Source organism: Periophthalmus magnuspinnatus, chromosome 19 (genome assembly GCF_009829125.3).
Source record: "Periophthalmus magnuspinnatus isolate fPerMag1 chromosome 19, fPerMag1.2.pri, whole genome shotgun sequence".
Taxonomy (NCBI): domain Eukaryota; kingdom Metazoa; phylum Chordata; class Actinopteri; order Gobiiformes; family Gobiidae; genus Periophthalmus; species Periophthalmus magnuspinnatus.
Genome location: NC_047144.1, coordinates 21,786,819 through 21,808,776, shown reverse-complemented (window position 1 = coordinate 21,808,776; position 21,958 = coordinate 21,786,819). Strand labels below are relative to the sequence as shown.

Below are 21,958 nucleotides of genomic sequence, written 5' to 3'. Positions count from 1 at the left end.
ATAGAAATTCTGTGGTTTCATGTGAACTACTGTGCAACACTGAAAACTGTTGTATACTTGTATGCTGCTAAAATGTGCTATTAGGTCTGTCATGATAACACATTTTGCTAACAAAGTAAATATAGACAATAAGTGATCATTTTAAAACCAAACCATAAAGCTGTATTATTCCCCCAAAATTATTCTAAATGTACAATATTGTAAAAAAAAATATGAACTGCAATAAATAATTAACAGAATGTAACTCTTAAGTACCCACGACAAATACTGACCAAATATTGAACAAAGTCAATATAGTAATTGTCGTGACAGGCCTATGTGCTATAGAAATAAAGTGTGTTGTTGTTGTTGTTTTCGTTGTTTTCGTTGTTTTCGTTGTTTTCCGGGATCCAGAATACACACTTCTTCAGTACTTTACGAAGATGTGAGTCTGGTCACTGGTGAATCTCCCCGAGTTCGTCGGTCCATATCAAAACAAATATGGCTGCTCATGCGTAATAAAAAGGACCGAAAAACATGGCAGATTTCTGCAGAATCAATGAGCAAAGCACTAAACTTCAATGACCAATGAGCTCCTTGATTTCACAGGCATCACTAAAATAAACAAAGCTGATTGGATGGTTGTATTTGAGCCTGGGTCGAGGTGCGACGGAGGGAGAAGTGATCAGACTGATATCCCTTTGTATAAAAAAAATAAAAATTGGAATTTAGTATTTTTTTCAAATGAGTATCTAGTTTTGATACCAGTTTTGTAATTGATTAGTATAAGTAGTAAACTTTGAGCTTTATTTATTGCAGTCATTAAAATTTTGTGTTGAATGTGGCAGTCCTAAACAGTGGTATAAATTAAACCTTTGCTGTTGCAGTGAGCTCCTGTAGCAGTTGTTCATTACCTTAGGTGCTAAGAGACGGCACGCTCACTTTGTCTCTCCCTGGACTCGGCTCCTCAGCAACATCTCAAATGGGAGAGTAGGCTTCTGTGAGCAAGCTACTTCATTTTATCTGCATTTTCACCTCAGAGAAAACATTAGGCCCTAGAGTAATACAGCAATAAAGTACTATGTTAAAGAGCAGATGGGAGGAGTAGTAGTAGTAACAAGGACTACTTTTTATGGTAACTTCAGTTTAGACTTCTAGACACATGTTCTAAAAATAATTCTTGTATTAGTTTGTCAGTTCAGATTTCAGGCTTCTGTCAGTTTTATTTATTTATTTATTTTTTGTTAGTTTTTCTGATTTTTACTGTCCTAAAAACGTGAAACACAGGACTAGTTAATTTAAACAGTTTGCATTTATTCCTCACCACCTTATACATTAAGAGCTATCTAATCATTCACCGCGATAAGTTGACAAGCGCTTTTCATAACTTTCAGAAATTTTCAGAGCAGAGTTTTGCGGTGTCTGTAAAACTAAAACAGTAAGAATAAACTCTAAGAATAAACCCTAATCTTATTCTGTCTGTTTATGGAACCTGTAGTTTATTCCACTATGTCAATGTTCCTGGAGTTGTTTACAATGTGCACTCCGAACTGAATCCTACTTTTTAAACTTAAACCCCAGATCTAATTGTTATCGCACACGTGTTTGAAAAGTCACAATTTTATTTATTTACAAAATTGCCCACGGAATTGAAAAATAATAGTGCCAGCATTTGTGAGAATATTTTGCTATGTGTATTTTTTTTAAACACTTTTTTAGTATGAAACTTTCCTTATTTTTGTGGCAGTACGTTGATTGTCAAAAAATAGCATTTAATTCAATTGTAATATTTTATTATTGTATCAAACCATTTTTGTTTTCTCTTTCTTTCTTTTAGTTAATATGCATTACAGAAAGAATAGGTAAAAAGTGTGGGATTTGCGAGGATTCTGGTGTGATTTTTTTACCTTTCTTGTTAGCAATAATCAGGGAATATTTATGCAAACTGCTGGAAATGTGTGCACTTAAAACTGTACTGTTTTTTCTGCCAACAATGTGTTGTGTGTTTAGTGTTTTTCCGTCATAAACTCATTATTCACCACTTTGTAATCCCATTATATCTCACCTATCACACTGGAAATGAAGATCTTTGTTCAGTTTGGCCATTCATTAAACCTGCTGTTTACCTTTCTTCTGGAGGCTGCGCCGATAAAAAGCTTTTCAATATGACATTTAGTACATCCACACTCTGGTCTCTCTGTGAATAAGTGCACGTCCCATCCTGTGCTGGGTCTTTCTTTGCAAAAGCAATATTTCACACATGATTTATTCAAGTATTAATAAAATGTGTTTGCAGTAGACAGTGAGTCCATATAGCCTCTACGTGTTTAACTAGAGTTGGTAGTTACATCTACAGCTACTAGGTAAATGGCAACTTGCAACACAAACATCCACAGGCCCAAGTCAATTTGTCGTCACATCATTGTGCAGTTAAAACGTTCTGTACAGTCGCAGCTACTGTGCAAAATGTGATGTGTGTTAACCTGTGAGGGCTGAAGAATGGTTTCATTGTATTTTAGTTAGTTTTCTGTTCATTGCACTGGTTAACGTTTGTGATGGCTAAACTTTACTATCTCGTATGTTTTCAATTACAGGTGTTTTATTGTTAAAAAAATACTTTGTAAACCTCTCCACAGATCTGGCCTGTGACATGGCATGGTGCTTGTCTAGATGGATATAAATAAGTTTAATGCCATAGATTCCAATATCACTTCCATGTACAAAAGCAGGTGGCGCACCCAGAAAGGTTACATAGTGCATCTTTAATTTTCTACAAAATGTTTTTGCATTAGATTCAGTAATAGAAATCATTACTGTTTTCAGCACCTGTGGCTCTAAACAAAGTAGCTTGTGGTTTTATGGCCATCATCTATAAAATCTAAAAAAGACTCACACCTCATTTCTTCATTAATTGTTCTGAACTAAAACCCAGTACACTACAAGATAATTTTCCTGATTTAGGCCACGATCTGCTTTTCCCTGACTTCAAGGAGACATGACCCAACATTGGATTGAAGAATGTGATTTTTCAGCTGTTGCACTCCTCATGTGTGTTGTGTCTGTGCGACTCCGAGCTGCTCTGTGATATAGTAACCACAAAACATCACTACAACAACAGCCAATAACACAGAGCATCAGGGCAGATTGAGTGACTGACACAGAGGGACAGGATACAAACACGGTAAATACTATACCGTAAAATAACTGTTAAAACTATGAACTGTAGTGTTCTCATCTGGGTTTTTTATCCATGTAGGTTAAGGTACTTTGATAATTGTTCCCATAGGGAAATTTGTCCTCTGCATTTGACTTCAGTGCCGCTGAAACAACCTACAGCAGTGAGCGCCACAGTGCCACACCCGGGTTCCAGATCTTGAGCCAGTCTTGGTTAAGATTACCTTAGCTGGAGAATTTGACTTATTGTGCATATTTTGACTCAATGGAGGAAACAGCACCGCCCGGCATAAACCGCCCAGACACAGGAAGAACATGCAAACTCCACACAGAAAAGTCCGGGAGCAAGATGCTAGCCATGCAGCCTCCATGCAAATTAATGACATGCATTCCACAACACAGTGCTTTTAATTCAGGTCGAGGCGTTCTTTAAAAGGCCAGATTCATTCCTCACGCGTGTCACGGTTTATATACAGAGGATGAAGCTGCTGCATGTTGGCAAATGCACTGCTTTCTGGAGAGTCTACCACCTTTTGTGCATTAAGCTCTGCATGATACTAAAACTAAAAAACGAAAACTGCCACAACAACAACCTCACACTATATGGAAGAGTAAGTTATGTTTAAAGGTTCTGTAACCCTCTTAAAGATGCACTATGGAACTTTTTCATGGATACCTGACCACTTCTTGTCTACTTGGAGATTATTATTAGTATATTACTCTTATTTACAGAGGATTCTTGCGAGACATCATCCAAAATTTCACCAATTTGTGTCAATGTTTTCTAGGCCTAACTGGCCCCATGTAGCTACAAACACATTTTTAGTAACTTAAACTTTGCCAATATGCCATATATTAAAGCTTCTGAAATCACTCGCTGAATTTTGATTGCTACACAAAAGCCAATTGATCAGGCTAGTCCAAAGCAGCCACTGTGATATCGTGACAGGCTTTTATCCAGCCAACTTCATGCCATACCTCGTTTTAAAGCTTAGAACGCACAGAATTCAGTAAGTGATTTTTACAATTGATACATTGGCATTTGATCGCTGAGTAAAGCAATTGGTGCATCCTGGGTCAACGTTCAGGGGTTTCACAGTGAATTCAGGAATTTAAGATGCATTAGAAACATGCATAAAAACTAACCACTGCAAAACGTTTATTTCCAGTTTATTTTTTCACATTTTTAAGACGTGAAAGTGAAGATGTCTACATGTTTTCTGATTATTTTTCGCTTCAAACAGCATTCTAGACTCACTCACTTTGTCAATCCATGGCGCTTTGACCCTGTGCTGAATGCTGTTTTCTCGTTATTCTTCGGAGCTGTACATTCACACTGGTAGTGAAACGAGTCGAGCAGCTTCATATGCAGATCACTTCTCATATAGCAGCCCTGCACTATGGCATAGGGCTGAACCATTTGGAAAAAAATATCAAATTGCATTTTTTTTTTTTTTTTTCCTTTTGTGATTAGTTTTGCGATTACAGGGTTGGCAGTTTTATGCAGAATAAGATTGGGCTATAGTGCAATTAGCAAATCACAAAGACTGCAGTTTTTTTTAAGTTAAACAATTTCCTCAACAAACAATAAAATCGTATTCTGCATAAAAAACGCTCACCCTGTAGTTTAGATCTTTACAAATGTGTTGAAATGTGATTCTTGAGTTAGTTTGTCAGTTCATATTTTAGTCTTTTGTAAATTGTTCTGGATGTGTTTAAAATGCAGAATCCTATCATTAAAATAAATCTAAAATCTAAACGTTATGCTTGTCAGAAAAAAATCACAGTTAGATTTTTTTTTCCCCAATCATGCAGTCCTAAAATAAGACAGGAAATATTGTTGTTTGTGGAGGAAATTACAGTATTTCTGCCTTTGCTATTTGCTTATTGCATCCATTCAAACTGAGATTTCGATTTGATTGTGATTAACCTTGCAGCACTACTATGGCAGTATTTATCTGACATACGGAGGGGTGTGGTGGTGTGTGGAGAGTGGGCAGCTGTGTTTGTCTTGGTTGTGTGTGTGTGTGTGTGGGGGGGGGGGGGGGGGTTGGGTGTGTGTGTGTGGGTGGGTGTGTGGGGGTGTTGGGTGTGTGTGTGGGTGTCCATTTCAAATAGATATAGACAAGCCCTCGTATTTAAAATATTAGTCATAGAGAGACAACCTTTGCAGCTGAAATTTTCTGTATTGTTCACAAAATGTTAAAGTATAGGAAAACCTCACTTTTTGTAATAACACATAACACAACAACAACAATAATAATAATAATCAGTTAAATTTGCTCAAAAACAATTCAGAACAAAGCCCCTTATCGAAACAACTGTGAAGGGGACCTCTTTCCACAGATCTAACCTGTAACTTGCCTTGTGGTGTCACCTTTTTGTCTCTTTAATGCCACACTTAAGAACATTCCAGGAAAAGAAATTGCATCTCCATGGAGACAAAAAGGTAGACCCTCACAGTGCACTTTTAATTAATATAATATTGTGTCAACATTTGGCAACATGAGGTTGTCCACATCAAGACTCATGAAGTCACACTGCGTCGTATCACAAATGAGTGAATTATTTTCCCGATACATCAATGCGACTCAAGAAATTTGGGAACCACTGTTGTAGATCATTATCAATCAAGTATTGATACTTACTACTAACTGCTACTGCTAATTGGAGGCACTGCTCCGTCTGAGGCTCTGTTACTTAAAACTCAGATTAAAATCTAGATTATTTGAAAATAATCTGACCATAAAGAACAGATTTAGCTGGAACTATAACAGCTGATTCGTACTGTTAAAAAAGTCACTCTTAAATAACATTACAATCACTCGCACCATTTTTTGTTGAAAATCAAAATGAACTCTTGTTTTGATCACAGGCTTCTGAAAATGTGCTTTTTAAGGGGTGTTTTTTTTTCTTGAGTTCTCAGGTTATCTCAAAGCTTTTTGGCTGTGTTTGCTGATGTTTGTATTGTGTGACCATAGTAACTGATGAACATTCCACCACAGACATACATACAGAACACCCCCAGCGTGATATAACAGCATGGAATCAATAAAAACCTTCTGCTTGCCATGGTGAAATGCCACTATGAAGAGTGGGGTAGTTTTAAATTAGTATTGTGATTTACAATGAACAAAATGAAAAATCATAATCTACATATATGATACACTTTAATACTGAATATATTTGTACAGCTACCTTCTTATAAGTCCCTCGTCACACCCATAGTAGTGTAATGTAATTCAAAAGACCTTATTTGTTGGTCATTTCTGGATTTGTGCTTTGAATACTCACTTCCCCTTTCTTTTTTATCTGCCTGTGGGCGGGTTTCTGATTAATCTCTACCACACCTTTCATACACACTGTAAAAGAGTGTAACCACTTAACTATTGAGTCCCAGGAAGTGTAGATATCTGTAGGGCTAAGCACAGAAACTCAGCTCCACGTAGGAACCAGCCACAATATTTACAGTTTATTGTCTTTAAATTCCCAAGTAAATGAGATGTAGTAAATATGTCAAGTGTGGAGTGTGTGAGCGTAAAGATGTATCCAAGCGACTCTACGTAAAGTTCAGCGTAATCCTCCTCTGCTCTGGTGACAGTGTAGTAAAAGTGTAACAAAAAATGTGTTCTGTAGCCCTGCCTCTGATCTAAAGTGACGTATATGAAACAAACAAAACAAAAGTATAAATCCACTTGAGGATTAGCTGTGTGCTCTTGATTTATATCTGGACATCGTGTAGCCTAGTACTGCGATTTAAAATATGAATTTTAAAAATATTAGAAAAATATCTTCTTAATAATATTGGCCATTAATTTACACTTGCAGAAAGTACAGGCGCCAAAGAACCGTTCAGGAACCAGTATCAAAAAACAGGTATTGTTAAAGTACTGGTATTGAAAAAAATCTAGCGGTACCCACCCCTAACCGTCTGAAGCATTTATAGTGTTTACAGATTCTACTGAGAGAAACATCTGGCTTTAAAGAAGACACATTATGCATTCTTGCGGCCTTAATTCCATTTTAAACATGCTTTTTGTCACCGTGCGAGTAGGGCTGGAGGAGATAAAAATCGAACAGGGATCTCACCCCTGTTATTTAGGTTAAGGTTAGGTTAAATTTCCATGTAGTGATTCCACATGTTTTTATTTAATGCAACTCTGTGGTCAAAACAGACACTTGCCACCACTCACTCCTTCTATTATCCAGCCTACAGTATGCTCTGACTGAGTGACAGCTGGATATAGGACTGTAAATATTTATATTTATATTTTATTATATATTTATATTTATTTATTTTATCATAATAAAATTGACATCAAGATCTGGGTCATGACAGGATTTTCTTGGCATGTCGCCCTGCATAATGATATTGCCGGGGTTCAAACTTGGCCTTTCATTTAAGTGAATGGGCTGAATTCAGTGGCATGAGTTTAGCCACTAGGTACATCCTGTGGCTGTGCAGGTCCCGTGGCCAGTGTCTTTGAGTCTGCACAGTGCTAGAATAGTTGCATTGCCAACATGCCCCTCCATGTTTATACCAGTCGACTAATATCTGCCCTCACAGACCTTTTGGAAGCCACGTGACCACAAGAGGGCCTTCGACCAATCCTGTGAGATAACATTCCAGCTGTGATGTCATTATTGATTTGGCTGAGCCAGTTGAATGCCCATTCAATTACAAATAAATCTCCTTGAACAAGCTTTTTACCAAACAAAATCTGGATTTCATGTTCCTTCCAGAGACATGGCAGAGAGAGGAGGAGTCAGGGTCACTTCTGCAGTGGTTTTCTTCCTACTTATAGTTGAACCCAGAAGTTAACATACTCTATATAGAAAAGACACACATGTTTTTTTTTTTTTTTTTTTTTCTCACTGTCTGACATAAAATCAGACACTTTTCCTGTTTTAGGTCAATTAGGATTACCAAAATATTTTATATTTGCTCAATGCCAGAATAATGAGAGAAGGATTTTTTAGACAATGTTTCATTATTTTCTTCAAAGTCAGAAGGTTACATACAGTAAGGTTACTATGACTTTAAACAGTTTGGAAAAACCCAAATGATGATGCCATGTCTTTGGAAGCTTCTGATAGGTGTGGACAATAAATAAATGTAATATTGCTTACTTTCTTATAATGGTGTAAAACGTTCTGTTTTCCATGGCCATATATCACCCCACTCTCGGTTTTATAGGCCACTGATGTGATCACATTGTTCGACTTCCTGTTGTGATCACATTGTTCGACTTCCTGTTGTGATCACATTGTTCGACTTCCTGTTGTGATCACATTGTTCGACTTCCTGTTGTGATCACATTGTTCGACTTCCTGTTGTGATCACATTGTTCGACTTACTGATTCAATCACATTGTTCGACTTACTGATTCAATCACATTGTTCGATTGGGCTTTAAATTTGTTATCTATAGAATGTTAACTCACACTGCATATAATATAAAACAATATAAAACATTGGTGCAATCTCACCTTCTTCAGACTCTGTGAGATTGTGAGACTCTGTGAGACTGACTTTGTTAGACTCTGTTAGACTCTGGTACAATCCCGCTGTGTACTGCCTTTAACCCGACAGTATTGCTGTAACCGACAATAAAGACCTACAGAAAGCTCCTGTTCTTCATGCAACAGAACAGAAACCAAGATAGGTTTATTGACAACCTTTAGTTAACTAGAGACACCTGTGAATGTATTTGAAGACACACTTGAAACACACTGCTTCTTTCTGTAACATCATGGGAAAACCAAAAGAAATTAGCCAAGATATCAGGAAGAGTACAGTTTAAAGGCAGTGGGACCAAATATTAATGAATTGTGTGTAAACTTCTGAGTTTGAAGAAAATGAAAAATTTAATTAATGGTATCTAGCAAATAGAAACAACTTGGTAATTTTAATTGACCTAAAAGAGGAAAAGTTTACCATGATTTCATGTTAGACAGTGAGAAAAAAAAAGCATAGGTGTCTTTTTTATAAAGTGTGTAAACTTCTGGTTTTAACTGTATCTGGTCAGAGCTTTAGTGTTACAGCAAAACCAAATAATATCTGAGTCCGCTGATATTGATGTGTGGGTTCCATTTTGGGTCCTGTTTTTTTTTTTTTTTTTTTTTTTTTTGCTTTGCTTTGGGAAAGATCATCCAAGAATTTAGTAAGAGTTCAGTTTTTGTACTTAAACTCCTTAGTCAATGGCTTGGGGAAAATAAAACAATGACTAAGCAACAACTTTCGGCAGGTTAATGCAGAGAAAACGGCAACACTGGTTATTGCTTCTGATGACCTCATTCCAGGAATTAATCAGCACTTTGGTAATCTCAGCCAGTCTGCTACACCAATCCTCAGAAATCGGGGTGTCATCTTACAAAACAAACAAACACAAAAACATGTCATTAGAGCATCACTCTAAACAGTTTGTGAGTAAAATTGCGTCACAAAATTATCTGGAGCTTATAATACATGGAAAGATCTTCCGCTCTCCCTACTTTCACTGGAGTCTGTTGATGCCTTTAAAAGCCATCTTAAAACTCTGTTATTTGGTCAAGCACTTTAGGGTGCAGTAGTTTTTTCTTTTGTTTAATTTTTGTAGGGGCTGTAATGCCTGCTGCATTGTTGTATTGACTTTCCTAAATGTGTGTTACTTTTTATGTTTAACTTCTTTTCTTAAGCACTTTGTGACTTCCTTGTGTAACCGGTTCATACATAACTATATAATTACATTATACGTGACATTTGACATACTGTGCAGCCTTGGTCCTCAAGCTGCTTCATCCGTGTTTTTGTTTCTTCAAGGATTTTTTTGTTGCAGTTCCAAACTCCTGATAGGTCTAACATAGCAATACCAAATCCAGATATATTTATATAAAAGTACAACTTACCCAGGGTATTTTGTTTGGACTGATCATCTGACAAAGGTAAACACATGCTGCTTTAACTTAACACTGAACAAAATGTGACTATACTGGCTGCCATGTTATTCAGATATTATGGTACTCTTGTTGCGCAGAGCATTGCACACAGTATAAATAGTAACTGAGAATTACAAATAGAATTTCAAATCTGTGTAAAATGGTCAAAATGGCTGTACATATCAGGTTCAAAATACAGTTTGTTTATTGGATACTGTCCGTTTATTCGTTTAACGGTTGCTCTTGTACAAAAGACTTGATTGATACTTGATACTTGATACCTATTATTCTCACATTTAATGGCCAAAACTATAAAACTGTTTCATTATACTTTATTATGAAAATTTAAAATATGCATTTTTTACACAAAACTGACTCATGTGAGCTATTAACTTTTATCTCATCAATAACATATCCAGAGTTGTGTTTTGTTTCATTCACAGAAGTTTGAGTAACCCTTTTATTATTAGTCTATCTACATCTCCAAACTTCAAAATGCTCACCGTGTAATGTCATGTAGTGGTTATTTTCAAGTTAACAGCTACCTTTTACCTTTTGTTCAGTAGAAATAAGCAAATCTAGGGCTGAAATTATCCAAATGATTTTAACGCAATGGAGCACTTCCTGTATTACCACATGACATCACACGTGTTTTCAGTTTCAGGGAAGAACGTGTGGTTTATGCCACAAAGAAAAGATAATTTGTTTTTCGATTTTGGTGTTGGGTTGGGCTACACCAGAAGAATTTGTTAGGGGCTCTCTGGGAGGTGGGAGAGCTGTGTAATAATACAGGCAGACACAGATATTTAAGTTTTAAGAGGCTGGTGCCATGTATTGAATGAAAAAGTGAAAAGACATACAAACACATACCCGATATTTACAAATCTGCAGAATAAATAAAATGTCAAGCTTGAAAGGATTGTGGCTTAATATTTCACCCTTAAGTTAAGGCAAATTAAGTGGGCTTTCAGAAATATTCACAGAGCTTGTTTCACAACAAAACAAACACAATGCAACAATAAGTAGCAATTGAATTCATTACAACATGTAGCGAAGTTTTAGGACAAGGACGGCATTATTTAGTATCAAACAGCGAATTGTGCTTGAGACACGATACCTGTGCAGCTGTCCTTTTCCACTTTCCTCCCAGTTCTGCCTGAGATGAGCGCAGCTACATTGTATGGAGCTCTACTAAGCATGCTATTGCTCGAAGCCATCACATGAGTGAAACATACTCATGCAATGCTTTCACTGAGACGCAAACATAGGAATTGTTTTTATATTTGACCGCAGATTTGTGTATTTTAGACCTGGGTTACACAGAGTCTGTGTGTTAAACATGTGTGAATGAAACAAAACACAACTTCAAGTACATTTTTGAGGAGGAAACAACATCATAACATAGATAGAAAGCATAAATATGTGGTTCATCACAACAAATCTATATATTATTATCAGTAAATTTAATACAACTTTTTCTGCTTGTGTTTTCAGGAGGCCAATCTGACGCTGCACTCGGAGCGACCTGACCTCCCTCAGTGTTTTCAGCTCACCGTGCTGTCATGGCTGCCCTGTATCTACCTGTGGGCCGCGTCCCCCTTCTACCTTTTATATCTTCACAGGAACAGAAGAGGCTACATCATGATGTCTATAAAGAACAGGGTCAAAACGGTAACACTATAACTTCTGCTCACAGTGTTTTTGTCAAGGACAGTATCACCGTAGTAGTTGTCTCATGACTTACATAATTTTAGTTTTTGCCCATATATGAGAAACAACAATGCCAAAAAAAAAGCCAGATATTAAAATTATGTGAATCCAAAATATACTTTTGTGTAGTTTTGATTTATTCACTCAAACTTAGGACAGAGACAGATTTATAAAATTTTAAATCAAAATCTTACATACGCTCCTCTAAGATACAAGGTATGTTATCAATAAAAGTATAGCTTTTATTGATAACAACTGCAGTGCTGATTTAATCCTAACTGCAAAGACATTGGACATGATGGTCAAGTTGTTTATGTTTTTGGTGTTTTGGTGCTCAAGAAGATCATGCAAACCGAAAGTAGAGTGAGCCTCATATTTGGGTTTCCAGTTTTCTGTGCCGAAATCCAGTTGGTTTAAACCCAAAAGGACTCTCTCTTATCTGAATCGTCACTGGAACTGGCAATCGAAGTTCAGTTGTGATTGCAGTACCTTTTTTAAAACTGTAAGAGCGCACAGTAATTTAAATAAGGATTCACCGATTCAGCTTTTTCAGTCCTGATACAGATTTCGATTCTGTAGCTTTAAGTATCTGCCTATCAACAATATTAACCAATACCAAGGCAGAAACTGAAAACAGCATTTATTTCCTTTAAACAAAAATAACATAAGTCTAAACTGATCCAAATGTGTTATGGATCTGCTCTTTATCTCTCAAGTTACAACAGAACAGTTTGTATAAATAAAAATTTAAACATTATGATACTTTCTGAGTCAACTACGACACGTAGGACCTGGTTGTACATATATATCAGTGTATATGTCCAACCAGGATATTGGCTGGGTCGATATTTGGAAGCCGATATCCGATCCAGAGAAAAAAAAATAAAATAAATTCTGTGTAGGTGCCTATAGCCGATATACCAGAAAAAATCTATGTTCTCTAGTCAGCTTGTCAAAACAAAACTACTCAAAAATGACTTTTTGCATGGAACAGTCTTATGTTTACACTTTCTAATTCTTTGTCTTTGCTGTAGGTATTTGGCTTGTTACTATGGGTGGTATGCTGGGCGGACCTCTTTTACACATTCCATCAGCGGCAGGAGTACAGCCCGCCTCCCATTTTTTATGTCACTCCATTGGTGCTCGGGATGACCATGGTAAGGACAAAGAGAGAGATCTTAATACTTACTTTGTTTGGGTTCTCAGGATAACAATAATCACATTGTATTTTTGCAATCCAGCCCAAATGTGCTTAAAAGTCCAACCCAAATGTGTATATGTCCTGGTTGCTTTAATAAACAGTGGTGAAAGAAGCAAAAGCACAGATACGGGAGCAAAAATAGATATTAATCGAAACTAGATAGTCATTTGAGTGGTAAAAAGTCATTCATGTATGGGTTACGTAGGCTTTGGGCTGAGGTGTGGGCTCATACAGCTAATGAATAAGCCTCAGGAGAGATCACTAGATTACTCAAACATGCATTGATAATATATGAAACCTCTTCTGTCATGTTTTTGATGAGGGCGCCATTATAACATTGTAGAAAGCTCCAAAAAGGCGATTTGGTATAATACCCCCTTTCTAAGCACTACAAGTATTTTTGGCAATGTCATAATATTGTGAATTACAGGATTTTAATAGGATTTAGAACAAACCGTTTTTAAAGTGTGCCAACATAAATTCACATCCCTCAAGGCCATTTCAGGTCACTAAATTCAGCACTGTGTTTGTGGGTGTTCTGTTTCAGTTACTGGCCACCTTCCTAATACAGCTGGAGAGGTTACGCGGGGTGCAGTCATCAGGAGTGCTGTTTATCTTCTGGTTCTTGTCCGTGCTGTGTGCCATAGTGCCTTTTCGATCCAAGATCCTGCAACTTTATAGCCAGGTGAGTGAGGCTGTGTGGAGACCCTGCAAGTGTCACAGCATGTGTAAAACACGCTGGCTAGTGTAATGTTGTCTTAGCCTGGTCAAATAGAGTCAGGTTGGATCCCAATTGTGCATAAACCTTCAACTGGAGCGAATTTAGAAACACACTTTGAATTAAGGTGTAGGTGGAGTTTGATTAAAGGGTGATGTCATGTGGTAATACAGGAATTGTTCCACTGTCTTTTTTAACTTCATACACCTTCGCTACAATCATTGGGATAATTTCAGCCCTGGAATTTCTCGTCTCTACTAAATGAAAGATAAAAGGTAGTGTAGACTAATAATAAAGTCACGTTTCATATAGCTCTTTTCCACCTTCAAGGCACTCAAAGCGCTTTACTTCAAGGAACCACTCACCCATCCACTTACAGGTTCATACACCAGTGTACATAGACACTGGGGGCGAGGCGGGATGGGTTAAGTGTTTTACCCAAGAATACAAAGATAGTACTCATTTGTGGGAGCTGGTATCGCACGGTCAACCTGTGGGCCAGTGGATCTGACTGCTCTACCAATGATGTGTATGTGGAAAGTGGGATTGGAAGGTTGGTGGACAAACATTCTACCAACTGGGATACTGCTGCTCTATGTGTTAGCAAAATTAGTAGTCAGTCAAACCTGTCAGATGTGCACAAGTAGTGTTTGTACGTGACTACAAACAGACATCACATGACATGCCCAGCTCGTACACTGACATGGCATATATTATCAGTAGAGGTCATGCTTTGCACTGCCTGATGTACCTGTTTTGACTTTTCAGAGCGAGGAGAAAAGCGACGCGTTCCGGTTGAGCACGTTCTACCTCTACTTTGCCCTGATTCTGTGCGAGCTCATCCTCTGCTGCTTCAATGAGAGACCACCACTCTTCTCCAACGTGGTTACAGACCCGGTGAGTCTTACCACACACTGCTGTCTATGGTCTCAACTTGTTAAAGGCTTCAAAACCTCAATTTCATAATGTCAAAATCTCAGATGGAGGGTAGATACGGTGCTATTACCAAAGAAAATCCCACAAATGTTGAACTTCATTATTAATATATATTAAGTGAGATAGTGAAACCACAAACTCACTCTTTATTTACTTAGTTATTTTCAAAACTTCAGGACTGAGAGGCTCTGCTTCTTCATATATTTTTTTTTTACTTTGAAAAATTGAATGTGTAATTTTGTAACTGTACACGTATAGTCTGAATCTTAATCTTCGGAATTATCACAAGCAAGTATGTATTAATGGGCGGAGATGGGGCTAGGGGGAAACAGAGATTTTCTGTGCAACAAGTTTATTGGATTTTTATACGAGTAGATGTCAGATATGAAACCTGCTCCTCCTTCCTCCCCTCACCTGACCTTTGCTCTCTGGTCTTCTTCTTCTTGCACCGTCTGTCAACTGTCACATCTATATTATTTATTTATAACACTATTTTAGCTTTTGTGAGAAAATATTTTTAAGGCAGTTAATGTTAAAGTGTTTTTTGTCTTCTGTCCCTGTGCAGTCAGTCCTGGGCACCATTGAGAAACTAGCGGAGTGTGGTGTGTGGGGGAGTGGACTTGTTAAAACACGCTTATCCTTGTGTGACCTCCGCTAACCCACTTTCCTTATTCCCTTTCTCCTCAGAATCCCTGCCCTGAGAACACTGCAGGCTTTTTGTCTACCATGACATTTTGGTGGTTTACCAGGTTTGTACATCTCTAAACACTGTTTGATATAACATCTGGCTGTTTGTTATGCTCTTCTACTTAAGGATGGTCCGATATAGATTGTGTGTGTGTGTGTGTATATATATATATATATATATATATATATATATATATATATGTATATATATATATATATATATATATATATATATATATATATATATATATATATATATATATATATATATATATATATATATACACACACCCCCACACCCCCACACACATAATATAAATATCAGCAAACCAATATTTGCTGATGCTGATATTTAGTTTTTTAAGTCCACAAATGCGTCTAAAGTTGAACTTAAGATCACAAATTGACTTTTTACTTTAAAAAAAAATAAAAATCTGCACATTTTTTGCCTAATTGCACTTCTATTTCTATTTTTCCTCATTAGTCTGCTCAAAAAGACAAATAAAATGATGATAAGACAGATGAGGAGAAACTGGCCTATATGGGTAATTTTCACTGATATTAACTGAAGCCAATATCTGCAAAAAACATTCCAATATTTTTAACATTGCCAGAGCCATAACAGAACACAATTATTTGTCAATGTTAATGATTGGCTTATAATAAATGTTATGTAATCAACAAATTAGCCGCCCATCAATTAATTAAGTAGCCTGAATTAGGGTTGTCAGAAGTATCAAAAATCAGATATTGATCGATACTAAAACTAGTATCGAAACTAGATACTCGTATGACCAGGTATCCATACTAAAAAAGTCACATTCACAGGACAGAAATGAACCTGTCTTAAATAGCCTTAGAATGATCTTGAGCTGTATCAGAACAAGTGTAAGACACATAGACTAGTACACGCCCAAGGACCACTATGGAACCAACCTAGACAACTGAAAGATTACACAGGTATAAGGCCACATAGTAATATAAAAGAAAGTACTATGATTTAATTCTGAAAATCATATTCTGTTGTCTAAATAAAGAGGGTTTTTTAAATTTTTTTTTTATCATCATTGTGGTATCGGAATCAGTATTGAGTCTATTCCTTAGTATTAAAATCAAGTTTGAAATTTGCATGTCATGATAACCACTGACACTGAATTTGTTTTAAAAATGTACTTGAATAAATGTAACTGAGCACCCACCTCCGATAGGTAAACTAAACTTTAACGTCTTACTGTCTTACGTTTGAAAGGATTCTGCCATGAATAGAACAATAGAACACACAATTATCTGTGGCCTGTCTGCTCTAGTCTCATACTTTACTTCTCAAGCCTAAGTGGGGAACACACTTGAGGTTCATTTCCGCTGAAACGTGAGCCAGTCTTTCCTAATGTGATGATTAGCATGTCTGGGAAATCCAATCTGTAGCAATTGAATTTAGGCCAGTAGATGGAACATACAGTAAACCGTAAGGACAAGACAAAATGCATCATGTGCAATACTGTAACATAATGTGAATCTCCACTGGTTTTATTCACTCAAGTCACTTTACCTTTATCTGTCCTTATGCTGCACTGTAGATAACCATAACCACTTATTGTACATAGTGTTGTCACGATACAAAAAAATTCAAATTTGAGTTCGATACTAAGCAATAGACTCGATAATTAATACTGAGTCCGATACCACAAGGATAATAAAACTCTTTATTTAGACAATAGAATGTGATTTTCAACATTAAACTGTAGAGTAGCCAACCATGAACCAGACCAACGTCTATGTGGTCTTATACTTGTTCTAATATAGGTTAAGATCATTTTAACGCCATTCAGGAAAGGTTCATTTCTTTCCTGTGAATGTACCTTTTTTAGGATTTAGTTTCGATACTAGTTTTAGTACCTAATAGTATGTGATTTTTGATACAACACCCTAGTTGTACATAACATACACAGTGAAGTTCCCTCCTGTGCTTTTCCATACGCTGCGCTGTACAAGTCCATAGCCACTTTGTGCATAACAATATACACTGAAGTCTACTTCTACTTGTCTATATGCCATAGTGCACTGTATACGCCATAGTCATAGACACTTATTGTACATAATAGTTTTGCAGCCTTAGATTTTTACTCTATTGACAGTGTTAAATATTTTAATAGTTATTTATCTAGAATTGTGATTGCCTATTTCTGCTCTCTTGTTGTTCTTAAACTTTGAGTAACAACATTGGAATTTCACTATTGTAGACCAAACACGGGTTCTCAACTTATCAACAATACAAAATAAACCAACCGTCAGTTCAAATATGCACTGTCTAACTTTTCTTCAGTATGGCATTAAATAGATCTATCCCCATGGATAGATCTATTATATTAATGATATATGTTTGGTGTCAAAAGCTTTGCATCTTATATTATATGCAGACGATACAAATATAATACACTGTGGCAATGATTTAGAAACAGTAATTGAGGAGCTAGAAAAAGAACTAAAATTGCTGAAAAGCTGGTTTGACTCAAACAAATTAACTTTAAATCTAGAGAAAACAAAATTCATAGTATTTACAAATCGCCGAATAAATGTGAACAGGAATCTTATTATTCATAATACAGAAATAGAGCAAATAAATCTAATTCAATTTCTACGAATAATAATCCAAAATAACCTAAGTTGGAAAAGCCACATACAATTCATAAAGACAAAATTATGCAAATCTTTAGCAATTATATCGAAAGTAAAAGAATGTTTGAACGAAAAAACATTGTTCATTTTGTATATTTCATTGATATTTCCCTACATGACCTACTGTGTGGAGGTGTGGGGAAATACATACCAAACAAACATCATTCCTATTGCAGTTGTCCAAAAACGAGCAATGCGAATTGTGAACAAAGCCCCCTATAGGGCTCATACAAATGAACTCTTTATCCAAAAAAACACAATGAAACTCAAGGACCTGGTAGATTATAGAACTGCACAATTTATGTATAAAATTAAGAATAAACAATTACCATTTCATATCCAAGATCTGTTTAAAAATCGAGATTGTGCTTATAATCTTAGAGGACATGATGTATTTAAAAAAACAAGTGTCAGAACAAATGTAAAACAGCACTGCATTTCAACTGTTGGAGTAAATGTTTGGAACAGGTTAGATGACAATGTTAAAGACTGCAGAACCTTGAGCCGTTTTAAAAGTTTGTACAAAAAGAAAATCATAATCTCATATGCTGAATGCTGAATTGCTTACTTGTTTTTTTTTGTTGTTTTTGTTCATATTGTACATACTGTTGAATATAGCAGCTCTTTACGTTTAGTACAAAAGGTGTAGGCGTCATAAGCTTAGGCTTCTGCCTATTCCTTTTTCAGACTTTGTGTACTTTGATTTGCTTTTGTGGACTTAAGACAGAAATGTCTGAAACAAATAAAGATGATGATGATGATGATGATGATGATGATGGAAACTAGAAGTGACCACGAGTCACCACAATTTACATGGAAAGATGACCATGCTCCCAGTAAGAATGAATCGATTCTTTAGCAAAACATTGTAATTGGTTTATTGCCATACTTTGGGGCATTCCAAGCAAAGCAATAACAGCTCCATGGAGACAAGCAGGTGATGGACCCCCCTCCTGAATGCAGTGCAGTTTTACAAGATTTAACTTAGATAAAAAAAAAAAAACAGTAGCCAAAAGTCTCAATCTCAATTCGTAAATGGCAAGTTTTAAAAGTCAGTGTGTTTTAAAAAATTTTTTTGTATGAAATAGTTAAATAATAAATGTTTAATGTTTAAGACTGAGGGCTCCAGATACAAACATATTTGTGTATTTGTATCTGTTGAAGTAGGTTCCCAGTTTTTAAATTTTGTTTACCGTCAATGGTAATAAAACACTTTTCTGATTCTTTTGCACATATACTCACAGAACAGTTTAAACACAGGAAAGTCTGGCCTTATTAACTGTGGTTTACCTTTCCAGAACGTATAATAGAGTACTTGAAATGATCTAGTTAAAGTACGGTGTAAAGTATCTGAATCTTGTATGTTTAATCTTTTATTCAATGTTTGTGTTTCATAGTATGGCGATTAAGGGCTACAAAAATCCTCTGGAGGCCAAAGACCTGTGGTCCCTAAACCAGCGGGACAGCTCCAAAAACATGGTCCCCAAATTGCTCAAGGAGTGGGACAAGGAACTAGCCAAAGCTAAGAGGTAAGTACTCATTTGTACTATGTACTCATTTTATCATAATCATATTTCAACGTTCTTTCATTATCTGGTTCATTACTATTGTGGAAAAAAAAAACTGTTTCACCTTTATGTGTTTACGCGAACAGAAAATGTTGAACTCTGTAACAGTTTTTTGTTTAATTTATATAGGCGCAGTAATAGGGCTTTTCAAAGTTGCTAAAAATAGATTGTGACATCACATCGCAAAGCTTTATGGGATACAAACTAATCCTAAAGCAAAGCCAGTCTGTTCTCCTGTCAAAACAACCTCCTCATTTCGAGTATGTGTCACATTAATTTGTTTTTTCTTCAAAATTTCTGGTTTTAGAGTGTTTAAATGACCATGTGGCTGTTTGTTTGTTTATCAGTTGTGAAGTGAACTATTACAAAGATCTTAACCATAAACCAGATCAACAAATCTGAAGTTAAACACCAAATGCCACCATAGAATTCTGATCTGTCTTGCAGCTCAGTTTAAACTACAGAGAATCTATAATGTTATGATGGCACATGAACACAACCTATTTCTTATTTTGTTATTCCCCAGCAGTGTACCAAATGTGTCCAGTCAGGCCGTTTACTCCAAGCCTCCAGCGTCGAGCACCAATCATGTGGGAGGAGCAGCGGAGAGCAGCCCGGAGGAGGCTGAGGTGCTCCTATCCAGCCAGAAAGTAGCACCTCGTCAGCCATCCTTCCTCCGGGCGCTGGTCAGAGCCTTTGGGCCCTACTTTCTGATCGGTTCTGCCTTCAAGCTCCTGCAGGATGTCATCACCTTTGTCAACCCACAGCTTTTGAGGTAAATAGTCACGTGATCAGTGTTGTTTGGTGTTGCAGAGTAACCTGGGTCATCTCTGACTGATATGAATCAGAATCAGAGGGGAATCACTCTGAGTTGAGTTCTCCATGTTGTCAATCTGGTGATGACAAAACTCCTGGTTGCATCATCTGCGTGTCTCCACCGAGATAAAGACGTTTAGTTTAGTTCAGACAAAACAACATCTCTATTGAGACAAGAGGAAATTATTATTATTATTGTGCTTTATATTTTGGATTATGCAAATTGTATGAATAATATAACAATACACTTATTTAATCAACAATGAATAAATAATGCACATAATTTTAAAACAAGCCAAACCAAGCACTCTTCAGGGTTCACCTTTTTGACACATACTTCATGTTCAACTTTTGTATTAGCTTCAAAGAGTAATATATTCCAAACTGAAACTGGTCCTATATGCTCTAATGACAATCAGACTACACACGCACATTGGCTCTTTTACTCTTTTACACCTCAGTATATTTTGCATACTAAGTTTGCATCTTGTCGCCCCTCATCCAGGAGTATGTGGACTTCCGTAATATGTGTTCTCTGGTTGTAGACAATACAAAGTTATGGAAATGTGTTGGTAAAAGTGGTAAAAATAGAAATGCATGTAGTTCTATGGAAGCCCTTATCACTGCTGTCTGTATCAGGCAGATAGGTTATCAACTAGAAGCAGTCATCACAGTGCAGGTTTTGACACTACAATATAAACGTCATGCTTGTGTGCTCAACTGAAATGTACTGAAAAGCTGTACATTTGATCCAACATCCAAACAACATGGATATTTTAAAATGAGAGGAAATAGCATTTTTATGTATTTGTGGAAATGTTTAAATTATTCTGAAAAGAAACAAAATTTAGACCCAAAATATATCAAAGGACCTGTACCTAATTTCAAACCATGAGTCAGTTTGAACTTTTAGCCCCGCCCACTTAGTCCTTTCTGATATTAAGTGACATTGGCACAACTGTCTGAGATAGTGTCACGCAGTTGTTTCCTTATAGTTCTCCCATCTCTGTGTACTATTTTTTTTTGTCTCTTTTAAAATGCACCATGACAGAGAATTAAGTGTTTAGTATAGTGTCAGGCAGTTGGTTTTATTTGTAGTAACAATGCACCTGATTGGATGAAAAAATTTGACCATCAGTAGCTTCTGTTTTACGAAAGAGAACACTAAAATGAACAGATTATATTAGGGCACATATGTCAAGCTCAAGGCCCGGGGGCCAAATGCGGCCTGCCATGTCATTTTATGTGACCCGTGACAAGGTAAATTTAAATGTATGACTGTCTTAAAATGTCAGTTTATCAGGAGTTACGCAGTTACACAGACATATTTTTTTTATCTTTGCAAATTTGAGATAAACCATTTTGCTGATGTGGCCCTCGGTGAAATTGAGTTTGACACCCCTGTATTAAGGATACTGGTGTCAGAAAATTTCCTCAGTATTGGCAGTAATATCTGTTTCCAAATGTCTGTTCAGCCAAATACTGGTTCAGCCGAAATCCTAGTTAGACATATAAACTGATGTAATATGACTATTTACTGGTCGTAGTTGGCTCAGAACATCTCAAAATGTTTGAA

The 21,958-nt window shown here is 36.5% G+C and overlaps 1 protein-coding gene across 4 annotated transcripts in view; it reads left to right on the top strand.

Annotated features, from left to right (window-relative positions):
* Positions 1 to 21,958, top strand: part of abcc3 (ATP-binding cassette, sub-family C (CFTR/MRP), member 3) — a 67,150-nt gene that overhangs the window by 9,659 nt on the left and 35,533 nt on the right. For 2 of the 4 annotated variants that reach the window (XM_033984236.2, XM_033984237.2), the window contains exons 2-8: positions 11,565 to 11,741; positions 12,815 to 12,937; positions 13,529 to 13,666; positions 14,468 to 14,596; positions 15,323 to 15,384; positions 19,396 to 19,527; positions 20,096 to 20,341. In XM_033984236.2, coding sequence (XP_033840127.1) covers positions 11,565 to 11,741; positions 12,815 to 12,937; positions 13,529 to 13,666; positions 14,468 to 14,596; positions 15,323 to 15,384; positions 19,396 to 19,527; positions 20,096 to 20,341 — 1,007 coding nt within the window. Of the gene's footprint in view, positions 1 to 11,564; positions 11,742 to 12,814; positions 12,938 to 13,528; positions 13,667 to 14,467; positions 14,597 to 15,322; positions 15,385 to 19,395; positions 19,528 to 20,092; positions 20,342 to 21,958 lie in introns of all 4 variants that reach the window. The other 2 variants (XM_033984234.2, XM_033984235.2) reach the window with 1 other exon arrangement.